Consider the following 13508-nt stretch of genomic DNA (forward strand, 5'->3'; position numbering starts at 1 on the left):
GCTAAATTGTGCACTGTTACAACTGTTCCAGTGAGAAGTTTCTCTGTGTTCTCCAAACATTAGATTACATTTATATCAACAACCAATGCAACACAACCTCACCCTTCATGTATGTATGTGGTAGTTATGGCATATCTCTGATCCAATGAGATCCCTAACGATAAAAGTGAATGACAGTGGTTGATGAGTCTAATATCAGTGTTTTTTGTTTGGTCTTTTTTCCTGTCCCCGCAGTGGACCCCTGTGGAGGAAAGCAATTTGACAAAGTTGACGTTTATCGGATCCGGAGCTTCTCTCTGTGCGCTGGTGGTGACCTTGATGCTGTTTACTGTTTTGGAGTAAGTGGTTTCTACGGATACACTGCCACGCCAAGAGCATGCCAACAACACTGGTTCTGTTTTGCTTTAGAGGAGTCCATCTTGATGTGTGCTTGTATCATATGATTTAGACCTTCACTTACAACGTTTTCGACTGGGGCCCACTAGGGGGCCTCAGCAAACTTCTCAGGGAGTGGCAAGATGTATTTATCTAGTTAACACATTTAAATTTGAAGTAATATTAAAATAATCCAACTGATTTAAAATGCTATTTTAAAGCGTAGAGACCTGGACAGAGTTTTATTCCACAGCATTTAATTTCAAGTTTATAATCCTGCCTAATTTAGCTTCAATTACTCCATTTTAATAACTTAAGTTATTAACCAGCTTTTTAATAGAACCATAAATCTCAAAACATGGTTGCATTTTGTGTTTCAAAACTTTTACTACTGCTTGTACTACCTACTTGTAAACGATGCTTCCTCCTTGTAAACCTAGCTTGTTTGCTCTTGCTGGTTAAAATGTTGAATACCCCCTCACAGTGTTGGGTAAGTTACTCTGAAAAAGTAATTAATTACTAGTTACTAATTATACATTCGATAATGTAATTAGATTACTGTACAAGTTACTCTCTTCAAAAAGTATTTAATTACTTATTACTAATTACTTTCTATATCCTATATCAACCTTTATGAGTTAAGTGATTCAAGTATAGACATGAAACGGCTCTTTTAATTCATTCAAATAAATAATATAAAACTACATAAAGTATTATTATTAATTACAAATGTGAGAATTATACATTAAAGCACGGATTTTAAAGTTAGACTTTGAATTTTGATGTAAATTCCTTTTCTGCACACACACATATTACACAAAGTATTTAGTTTAATTACATCAGAAGTAACTGTAATTAAATTACAGAAAAAACAAGAGTAATCCCTTACTTTACTTTTTCAAGGGAAAAGTAATTAAATTACAGTAACTAATTACTTAGTAACTAGTTACACCCAACACTGCCCCCTCATTTCACTTTGGATAAAGTTGCATGCCAAATTATATTGTACATATGTTTTTATTATCTATTTATTTTAAAAGTTTTCAAAAATCAGTGGGGGTCTTGGAGTCAAAAAGGTTCTGAACAACTGTTAGTGTTGAGTTCATAGGGTCACGACATGGCGGAATGTTTGCTCGACACACCACACAGTCACTCAGTCATGCCTTAGTGACAGTGAGCTCACAGCCAGTCACGCTTGTCAATAGCGCTCAGTTCTGAGGCTGAATCAGTATTGAATACCGCTAATCGTCTAATTAGCGCTTTGTGCCAAATGAAGCCGAAGCTGAAGTTTTATGGTGGCATTACAGGGGTTCATTAAAGGAAAGGGCCACACAAAGGGAGGTTAATCAGCACAGTTTCAGCCAAACTAATTTCTTTAAGTGATTTATGGCCCGTTTGCTGCTAATCAACATGTACTCGCACACAGCCTTCATCTGGGTTACCAGATCTCCTATAAACCTAAGAGAACTTTATCTATGACAACCGGATAATTCCACATACATTATGTTTGACCTGAAATGTGCAAAGTGGAATTATTGCAAAAAACGATGCTTACGTGGTGTTTTAAAAAAATCTGTTTTTTCTCATGCAGTATCCCAAAATCAGATCGTACATCGGTCCACAAGAATCTTTTTGTTTCATTGATCTGTGCCCAGATTGTCCTTCTCTGCAGTGGTTCTGCGATTCATAATAAGGTACAGTGTATAATATAAACTCATTCTTATACAAGCAAATTTGTGGTGCTACAAACTATTGAAACAGATAACCATAGCCAAGCAAAAATATTTCATTGGCTATTATTATTGATATAATTATTCACATTAAATATAGATTATTAAAATACTGTAATAATTAGTATTTTAATAATACTAAATTAATTCTTCAATTTTATTAAAACTGTTATTTGATCGGATATTTTAAATTATTTTATTTTTGTCTAAGTTGTTTTATAACTTTGTTAAAGGCTATCAAGGCCACGCAATTATTTTATATAGATTTTTAAAAAGGAAACTAAATTAAGGTCTAATTCTAGAACTCTTGAAAAATGGTTCTTAAAAGCAGTCTGACAGCGTCTTAAAACAACATTCGTGTTGTTGCCATATTTGGCGCTGGATAAGCTGGCGTGTGGCCGGTGTGTGTGGATGTTTGAACTTTTGACCCTTGACAGCCTGCTCGCTGACCTTTGCCCCATAGGTGGCCTGCATGCTTGTGGCAGCTCTGATGCATTTGTTCTTCATGGCAGCGTTCAGCTGGATGCTGGTCGAGGGCCTGCTGCTCTGGAGCAAAGTAGTGAGCGTTAATTTGAGCGAGGACCGCCACATGAAATACTACTACCTGATTGGCTGGGGTAATGGGACTCTGCACTTTTCTTCGATCTGTTGTGCATGGTTATTGATTGGGTTCAAGAGTACAGGAATGCCGGTTTCCTGTTGATTCCATAGCTTTTTGCTGTTGTCTTTAATAAAGCTTTTGCAATGATCAAATGATCCATTTTTAATTAGGTGATACATTTTGTAGAAACTGAACATCATTGATTGCTGTCTAAATAAAGACCTTGTACAATGGCCCCCAAAGAAGTATACACCTAAACCTCACTTAAACACAAAAGAAGATTTTTACAAAATGTAATTTTGTCCATACAATGAAAGTCAAGGGTAATTTACAATAGATAAATAAATAACGAATAAATATCTATATGCTATTAGTCTTAAATAAAGCTAGCTCAAGTAGCCTACGCCAATTTGTATAATTGGTAGTATTGTTAGTTCAATGTAATTCTAATTCAGTGCATAATAGATTAAGTGTTTTAAGTGCCCAGAAGCGTATTGTCCATGTTATGTACATGTCAGAACTAAAACAAATCATTTTTGTGTAACAGGTCTGCCTGTACTGATAGTCACCATCACACTAGCCTCAGCCTCTGGGAAATACTCTGCGGATGGTCACTGTTGGCTTAGTGTTCAAAACGGAGTCATATGGGGTTTTGCCGGCCCGGTCATCTTCATAATTATGGTTAATTTCACACTTTAGTTTCTGTTGGTTTTGTTTTTATGTGAATGTGTTTTTTATAGTGCATGTTTTTGTTCCAGGTGAATGTCATCGTTCTTGCTCGTGTGGTGGTCATCACCATCGGCACAGCCAGAAGAAGATCCTTGATGATGACTTTGAACAGCACTCCCAAGAAGCAAGTCTCTGAGCAGATAAAGTAGGACATATCTCTCTTTCTTATTCTCTCTTTAATTAAATACTATTTATTAGTAGTACTTGTACTTCCAAAATCCCAGTGCTGCTGCTTTTCTCTTTGACTCATTCACCAGCGCTCAATTTCTTCACATGTTTGTGTGTTTGGTCACCACATGGAGGCACCCTTTCACAGCTTTGCTCATGACCGGTGGTCCTGTCAAATTACCTGATCAAATTACATGCTCGTAATGTGTGTAACTTCAGCTTTCTATTAAAATGATTTATTTGCAGCCGCTTTCAACATTCAATAATTTTTCTTGTTTGTTTGTTGGTCCATTAATGGAATGATTAGATGTTTTTGCAGGGAGGTCAAAGTAAACTCCCAGACTGCTCCATCACTGTGGGAATCCAGCGTTATACGTTTAAAAACAGGCATTTATACTGACTCGTGTTGGTTTATAGATATTTCAGTTTCTCCTTGAAACTGTAAATAACCACAACACAAATTAAGCTGCCACGTTTAGCCAGCATTTGGATGTGAAGTGCCGTTGACACTTCTAGACCTCCGGCATCAGTCGTTGAGGTGGGGCCCCTGTGTATAAGAAATATCAATGTGACTCTTGAAAGCCGGTGGTCAAACATGGTGTCCGCCAAGGAAAATCAAACACACACTTCCTCCGCTTGGCAGTGCTGATTCGCAGCTGGTTCACTTTAGCGGTTACCTGAATGGGGAGGTAATTTTATACTAAACAGAATTAAAAGCGATTTAGCGTGATAATTGTCACAACGTGAGAATAAGCAGCAGCTCCTGTTGTGCTGGGAATGACCCCTGAAATCTATCTTCTTTAGTGTAAAAGTCAGCAAGAACAGCCAGGAGGTGTGCAACTAATATGTCCAGTTCCTGTGTGTGTGTGTGTATGCAACCCTGTATATACAAGCTTGTAATCAAATAATCAGTTTGCTTTATCAGACTTTCCTGGGCTGATTGTGTTTTTGTGATTCTCAGGGCCGCGGTGAAAGCAGTGTTGGTTCTGTTGCCGATTCTGGGCCTGACCTGGGTCTGTGGAGTCCTGGTGCCATTCTCTGTTGCTATAGCTTATGTCTTCAGCCTCTTAAACTCATTGCAGGTAAGAGATGACTTCCTGTCAGCACCATAAGCCTAATGTCATTTAGGAATTAACATATTTGCGGACCCAGAAAGGAGATATTATTTAGATATATGAATTACATACTATTATGATTGATTTTTTGGGTTGGCTTCTCAATTTTGAACACTGTTGTATTGCAACTTTTGTTTCATTTTTGAATGCATCGGATTTTGCAAATGTATATTCTCTTCCTGTTACGATTAATTGGAATAATCACGATTATTCTAATGCTGCAGTATGTTTCAGTTGCTCATTTTTTTCTTCTAAAAATATGAAAAAACATTGATTTTTAAATTAAGAATATTGGTATACTATTATGGGGTAAATCTAGCGTTTTATTTTTAAACAATATTAATGATGAAATATTGATTCACTACCATTCTCAGTACAAAGGCAGACAAACGTGAGTGTGAAGCATGTGAAGAGTGCTGGGTTGCATTAGCTGTGAAGCCCGTAGTGGTTTTAGCAGAGGTAAACAGTGGGGAGTGAAGATATAATTGCTGTTTAACATGGAGACGGTACAGACTGTGTGTGTGTGTGTGTGTGTGTGTGTGTGTGATTCGAGTGGAATGTGTGTGTTATTTAGAGTTCTGGTAAATGCCGTCCGTCTGTGACGAGGTGTCACATTTACTGTTGGATTACATTAGACTCTTTCTTCTGCATTTTATTCTCTCCTTTCGACATTTACATTTCTTCGAAATCTGTAATAATAGTTGCAGTCCGGGTTTTTTTGGTCTTAATCCTTTTCCAGTATTTCTCATTTTAATACCTGCCAGAATGTGGGTGAAATTTTTTTTGGCGAGAGACACTTTTTCCAAATGAATCTTCTGTTACTTCCTTTTCCCGTCAAGTCATTAGAAACGGCCAGAAATTCTGCTTAGTATTATGGTCAGTTGTTTTTTTAGTATTTTAATTTTTTGTGTTCAAATGTAATTCATTTTTGAAAATGTATTTATTTGTTTGTCAGTTGCTTTAAGTTTAGTGGCACATTTTCAGCAGCGGCAAAATTGGCAGTAATAATTTACATAAGGTATTATATACAGTATATTTTGTAGTGTTTTTAACTTTCTGCTGTGTTGCTGAGAACACGTGTAATAGCTTTAAAAAGTGAACATTATCAAACACCATAAAGAAAGTACTAAAAATAAATAATAAAATATACGTATAAATATTAATCTAGTTTCTTGTAGCTAAAATCAACATTGGTCATTTTGTTTGATGCACTCAGTAATCAAAACAATTTGTTTAATAGCTTGTGTAGAATATCACAGTGTGAAAGTTCGATCAAAGAAAGAAAAGTGTGTCATTCTTTATGCGTTACAAGCCCGTGCTGTTGAAATATTGTGTTTGCAATCTGTAGAGCTCCTTAATCAGTTGTTTCTGTAATAGAGCTGTATATATCACAAGAAAATCAATAGAGATTTAGCCTGACTCACATCATTAAACCACTCCATAAATAGTTCATTTTACACACTAATTAAAAAATGTTTCACCACAGTGATAATTGATGTAGGCTTTTTGAAACAAAGTCACTGTTTGGTCGGTTTACTTGTTTTTTGTTGTTGTTGTTGTTTGTTTGATGAAGACACGTACCAAAGAAGGTTCACATTAAAAGGATATACTGTACAACTCTTTGAGGTCAGGCGAGCATATCTGTTTCTCTATTTGCCTCATGCTGTGTTCTATATGCATGAAATCTCGTCATGCATTTATATATTCTATAAAAAAAAAACGTTGCAAATGTGGCAATTCATGTTGTGCCTGGGAAATATTTACACTGTATTTATGACAGGTATAACTTAGTTTGTTTAATTCGAAATTTAATAGGGATTGAAAACAGACAGTTTTCAGACAGGAAGCTTGAGATTAAAATGTTTGTTTTGCTAATTTAAACGCCTTTATTTCCATATATTAGTGATGTAGTGTAGAGGTCAGCTGTAATGTACTATTTTAGTCTAGCTGTAAATAATAAATAATTATTTGTGTCCTACACTTGAAACTGCTGTATCACCACATGGCTTGATAGACTTTTTGTATTCATTTAATTTTATGTAAATGCATGTTTGAAAGTATTGAACTTCGTTATAGTTAAAATTCTAAAAATATATAAATTAATAAAGTATATCATGACAGCTAATATTTAGAGGGGAAGAACCCACAGTGACACTGGTGATGATCAGAAAAGGTCCTTTTAAGCCTTATTTTAAGATGAGCGTGTACATATTATGCAATACAAAAACTTAAAATTACAAATTAACTTTTCAATTTCATAATTGGAAATGCTTTATTAATTTGAAGGTATATATTAATACTCATATCACTTTTGCTGGTTAATAAATAGGTCTAGTAGCTCTGTTGGTAGAGAAAGAGGATGGCACTAACCAAGGTCATGGGTTTGAGTCCCAGAGGAATTCCCACACACTGATAAAATGCTTGAATACACTGTAAGTCACTAGATAAATGCGTCTGTCAAATGCATGTATGGTCATGAGCATCTTAAAATGCACTTTTAATAGTTAATGGTGACCAAACATTTAAACTGATTTTTTTACTAGTTAAAGCTTATTTGCTACTATATTTGGGCTCAAAATCATTCCAAACAGCGAATGAGTCAGAGACTTTTTGGGAGATGCAGAAAACACAGGAAATCACCACAGGCTTTTCTGATCATTTCAGCGCTCAGATATTTTGCCAGCCTTTTCCTTTTCGAACGTGGCAGGCGAAAATATAGCTCCCATGTGTTGAAGACTAAACTGATTGAATTGTTTTTTATTAAATTCCACGCCTTTGTTTGCCCACGGCACCTTTTTTAATGCATGAAAGCGGCTCGGGTCTCTAGAGGTGCGACTCTAACAAAGACAATACTGTGGCTTTTATCTGACTGCCCTATGAATTCAACCTTGTTAGAATAACCAAACACTCCAGCAGCTATGAAACTTCTTCAAAAAGTTTTGGGAAGTCATTGACGATACTCGTCCTGCCCCTCCTCGAGCTTCTCACTACATTAATCTTTTATTCCAGATAATTTGGAATTCAATTCGTATGATTGTTTTGACGTGCACCGAGAAGTACCGTCGCTCTATCTGGAAGTGCGCGAGTCGTTCAATGCAGCAGACCTTGTGTTAAAGTGCTTCATATACGTAGATGCTGTAAGCTCTTAAATACTTCGGTGCGACCTGCGGCTTTAAAAGAAAGCAGAAATGGCATGCTCTCGCATGAATGCCGACCGCACAGAGCAATGAATGAAACATTGCCGTCTGAAGTTGCTTTGGATATGTTTGTAATTTTGTGGCACTAGTGCTGTCTAAGAAACAACCTTGAAAATTTTACAAACATGACAGCCACCCTTTATCCAGGGGGCATTTTGAGACCTAGATGGCCTTATGTGAAATTCCTGTCGTGATTTTCCCTACCATGTTTCATTGTATTTTCAATAGGCAGCAATAACAACATAAAACTTAAGCCACGGGACTTTATTGTTAAATCAATAAAAGGAATAATGTTGACAAGCCCTTTTCATTGGCTACACTTCCTGTTGGTTGCTTGACAAGAGTGAGTGAGTGTTCCCAAAATGACAACCAGGTGCTATTTGTTTACTGCAGTATGAAGGAAACAGCATAATTAGCATATTTCATAAATATTTCACATTTTATCTTTCCCTGTAGCAGTTATTGATTATTTGACACATGTCTGTCCAGTTTTAATACTATATGTAGCTTGCATGTAAATGGTGCTTTACAGAACATCCCATAAATAATTTAGATATTTATGTTTTTCATCTTAATATGTTGATGATGTGGTAAACAATCTGCTAAACTGTCAGAACAAACCCCTGAAATCACATATTACTGAATTACTGTAAATGAGTTGACTGGTGTCAGCGAATACAGTAACATTACAATGCAAAGGCAACAATATCCTATTCAGACATCCACCAACAGCTCATTTTTTTCTATTTTATTTACAAACTTATGAACCATAAATACCACCATGTGCTCCTCTATCAGCCTGAAAATAAATAGCTTTCTGTAGGGATGGGGGGGAGTCGAAGTGCTTCATTTGACCATAAATCGCACGACCCTCCGTCATCCAATCTCTGTGCAATGTCATTCAAAAGCTCAGTGTAATCCATTACCGGCATATATAATAGGCCTTCCACCATGCATTGTCCATTGCATTATACGCTCATAATTTCCCTCTATCAATAACTTTGAGCTGAGAGAGGGTAAAGAGGGTTTGGGGTCACAAACTCAAGACTTTTTTGGCTGAGCAGTAAGGTAAAAGTATAGATGCTCTTGTTTGAGTTCAATGATGAGATGATAAAAATTGTGCATATACAGCCAAAAAAAAGAAAAAAGAGCCCATTTTAGATTTTTATTTAATTTCTAGATGACATATTGTGATCATTTCAGTCCAGTGTCTGTTGAATTTCAACAAAATCAAACCTCAGGAGTGACGAAAAGTCATCCAACAGCAATGTGAAAGGCTGAGAGAATGACAACACATTAAAACGTGATCAAAATAGAGGTTATCGCATGAAAAAATAATTTTTGAATTTTTCTAAATACATGCACAAATATTACTGTTGTGTTGCTTAAAAGTGAAAATGAACTTGTTTTCTTTGCAGTACTTGAGGTCTGAAAAAATACAGAGCATCTTTTCTGTTATTTTGACCTGTTACTCCAGTTTTCATTTTATCCAAATAAATGCAAATAGAAACAACGTTTTTATTTGAAATTTGGGAGAAATATTGTTAGTGGTTCACCGAATGAAACAAAAAGATCATTTTACTTAAACGCATACCTAGTAAATATTAAATAAAAAAAACTGATCCTAATTTTAAACTCTTAATTTTTATTTTTTCCATGATTGTATTTTGATTGTATTGATTGAGGGTATGCATTTTTCAGTTTGTGTGTTCCTGAAATTGATCCCATGACCTTAAAGTGTTAGGAACCATGTTGATCTACAGGGACACACTGTCAGATGGAGATGAATTCATTTACACACATCCATTTATTAGCATCCATACTTTTCCTAAAATTTGAGAGAGAGCATCAACTATTCTATCATTACAGGAATGTATTAATACTGATGTGAAGAGACAGTTATTTGTTTTCACGTTTCTACACAGTTGGGTCTCAACATACTGTAAGCACCACCAGAAGGTGTTTTGAAAATGATCCTGATATGGATGCCAGTTGAGGTCCACAGAGGGCAGCATGGGTGAGTGCCACAGACCCCTCAAAAAGAGAGTAATTTTACTAACCGAAACAAACAGAACCGGAATCCCTCAGTCAAAACAGGTGTCCAGCTCTTCTTTCTCTTTCTCTTCGATGGTCAGGGGGTCCCTAAACCCCTGCAAAGGGAAATGTTTTTCATGTGGAATTGTTCAAGATGGAAAATCTGTGTCTTTTCAAGATTCAGTTTCGATTAACATTGATATCACAAAGCATTTCCTTGTGTACATTTTATAAGTAGATTTTAGATAACAAACCTTTATTTTGTTTAGACAGACCTTTGTTTCAGACTCATTTCATGTGGTAGGTGTCTTGAGATAATGATAGTTTTCAATAACAGTCGAGTCATATTTAAATACTTATTGAATATGATCTTCTTTCTTTGAAGTTATATTTCCTTGTCATGTTCAAGCGCGAAAAATTAAAAGACACCACCAACCCAATGCAAATATAATATACGTACATGGCTTTGAAGTGTGAAATGCGGCACAAAGCTAAAAATGGCAATTTGATACTGAAATCTGGCCAAAAAACAACAAACAATCATTGTGAATAACACATTTCCTGTGAAGAGGAAAGGGAATTCCACGGCTAGCACATACCACTAAAAGAGCCTGTCGCGTTTGGCACCCACCTGCGTTTATTTGCTTTATAATTACCAGCCGGCTCTGCGTAGTAATAGATTGTGTCATAGGAAAGCAAATCACTCGGCTACCCTGGCAGGAGATTGAGGATCACATGACCCGCTGGGAACGACCCCGCAACCCCTCTCACAACAACGGGGCCCTCACACTTTCTCTCCCTTTCTGTCTGCTGTCAGGAACCACTTCGACACCTAAATTGCCCGCATTGAAACAATGACCGTTTCATTTATAATTTAGCCATCCTAAACTGATATAAGTTTATGGGGTGGGAGGTTCACTGAGGGAGAGGGAGAGAGCGTTTTTCGTGGCATATCGTAACATAAAAATCGTTAAAATCTCTTTTAATCTGAGGTCTGTGGACTGTTTGGTTAGCTTTGATGTATACTTTGCAGATAATTAGCAAGAACTGGGTCAGGCCGGGCAAGAGAAAAGCTCTTCCTCCTTGTTTTTTTTTTCTATACGGGCTGTCAAACGCTGATGCCAATTTACGAATGAGCAATTCGTTTTCTGCATGGAAATGAAATCCAAAATAAACACGGTATCTATTATTCATGCCAGCGCTCTTTTTAAATCATTATTTCCTAAGAAACTCATGCTTGTTGTCTGCACTGGAATGAAGAATTTGGATCGCTTGGTTTGTCTTGTAATTCCAGAGTTGACGTTCGCTGGACACAAAGGTTTATTTGTTGACGATAGGAAATCCCAAATTTATTTCAGCTGGTACAGCAATGTGTAAACAATGTGTCTTTTCGATCCTACTGCACCTCTAAAATCCCAAATAAAAAAGACTCAAATATCTCCGCCCTCTTGGCCTCTTGACCTTTCTGTGCTACATGGCTGTCACAACACAGAGAAAGCTGCTGTCGCGTCATTTCCATCCGTCCCCTTTCGCTCCCTGGCCCCTAACAACTGTTTACAAGGATATGTTGATTCTTATTAATCTGGTTCTTGTCGCTTCGGTTGGCGCGGGACTGCGGGGAGAGCCGTGGCTTGTGTTAAGACTTATGCACCCTAGGTGGGAAAAAGCACAGGGATGCTGACAGCTCGGCACTCAGTGACGGGTTTGGCATTTTTACACTGTGCAGATGTGGTCTCCCGCTTTGTTTTTCCAAGTAATTATCGTCATTAAGTCAAAGCATGTGCCAATCATCTGCCTTTGAGTTGGGCAGAGTTCAGGTCGAAAAACCACCCTAATGCTCGAAGCGCGTCAAAGCTTGTCTAAACCGGACTCGTTAGCTGGTAAATTTTACGTTTTTTTTAGACAGCATAAGGATTTATAGTATCTAACTGATACGATCACAAAGTGCGAAAACTATTTCACAGCAGTGTGGAGACTTTATAAAAACACGGACTATGGAGGAGACAAAGAGACTGGAAAACAAAGATGAATGAAGTGCTCACGTCGATGAACTACCATTCGTTTTCACTTAGGATTCCCGTGAGCCGTGGTCAGCTCTAAACGCATGTGACGCTGCGCCGAGTTTGGTGGGATAAGGATTGATGCTCTCCGTGTTAAGTGCCTTACCGCATGTGGCACGATTCGGGCACATGTCATTAACCCGCAGCCCTCGCAAGTCTGAGATGGAAGAAAAGACAACTCCCAGACATACTACAGGACAAAATACAGGAGAGGGTCTAGTTTTTTACATAGCATCTTTAAAAAAAATTGAATTTACTGCGTATTGTCAGGTCGAAAAGCTTTACAAATGCACAATTGCAGGTGCGTGATACCGACCACAGAAATGAGCTGCAGCTTTTTAAACAGCAGAGGATGCCAACTCTGAGAATTCTGGGTTCGAGCAGATCCCCATTCCCAGCTGTTCCATCTTAGCCCGTGTGAAGTCTGACATTTTTCTTGCTTTCAGTGGAAAGTATGTAATTAGAATTTGCCTGAGATTGGCAGGGCGGTCTCATGCGTTTTGACAGCAGGGGCACTCAGAAATGTCTGTTTGATACCTAAGTATTTTTAATTAAACAGTTTTTTGGCACACAGGGCCCCCATTCGCTTCGAGTTCAAAGAGTGTGGCTTGACCCATGTGTTAAGAGTTTGTATCAATTTTCTACAAGGATGTTTGACTTGGCCGTTTTAAGCATGCACTGTGAAATTGTCTTGTTTAAAAACGTGTTTGTTTACCATTCGCGCTCTGCTTCGCTTCTCCGCACATGTGCGCCATGAGATTTTGTGGTATTTAGTTTCTTTTTAGGTTCGTAGTGCTCTTTTTTTGTCTTGAATACACAAAACAAGAGAAGAGAGAAATACACAGTGTCTCAATATTTAATGGTTAAGTTCTGTGTAGGCCCTTTCACGGAAAGAGAATTTCTTTTAACAAATATAGTGAATATAATGTTACATTTATATCAGAATTTTAGATATAAATAAGTAATCGTATCATTTGATTGACATTGTGATTAGTGTTTTGGAATTTATAACTATTTTAGCTTCCCAAGATTCAAGCAACTCTATGAATCCCAAAGTTTGTCCAGGTTTCATTCCCTCCACTGTTCACATGACATATACATCATCATTCTCAAATGAATCAGCATTCATTGACTGAACCATGCCGGCTACATTCCACCTCTCTCTGAAAAACAAGCATTGATTGATTTGATGTTGTTATTTTGAAAGATTATAAGGACAATGTATTCTTGTGATGAGAAGAGCATTACTAATCATTTGAAACCACTTTCAGAAATGACACCTTGGAACTCGTAGTTTTTGCTTAAAACGAAGAGGAAAAAAGCACGTAGGCCTACAGTGTATCGATATTGACATCAGCTATCAGCTAAAACGAGTTGAAAAATATCACATTAGTGCAAAAATCTAATATTGAGCATGCCTAATACATATTACAGAAGATAGTATACTATCTAAATAATATACATGTATTGATTTATATTGATTTTTCAGAAAGATGTAC

General features: G+C 37.0%; 1 protein-coding gene across 1 annotated transcript in view; it reads left to right on the top strand.

Moving 5' to 3' along the window:
• LOC130548980 (adhesion G-protein coupled receptor D2) overlaps positions 1-13508 on the top strand; it is a 63365-nt gene that overhangs the window by 5775 nt on the left and 44082 nt on the right. The window contains exons 15-20 of the mRNA XM_057326085.1: positions 235-338; positions 1967-2069; positions 2569-2722; positions 3254-3387; positions 3465-3580; positions 4565-4685. Coding sequence (XP_057182068.1) covers positions 235-338; positions 1967-2069; positions 2569-2722; positions 3254-3387; positions 3465-3580; positions 4565-4685 — 732 coding nt within the window. The remainder of the gene's footprint in view (positions 1-234; positions 339-1966; positions 2070-2568; positions 2723-3253; positions 3388-3464; positions 3581-4564; positions 4686-13508) is intronic.

The sequence above is a fragment of the Triplophysa rosa genome, linkage group LG25, assembly GCF_024868665.1.
Source record: "Triplophysa rosa linkage group LG25, Trosa_1v2, whole genome shotgun sequence".
NCBI classification, from domain to species: domain Eukaryota; kingdom Metazoa; phylum Chordata; class Actinopteri; order Cypriniformes; family Nemacheilidae; genus Triplophysa; species Triplophysa rosa.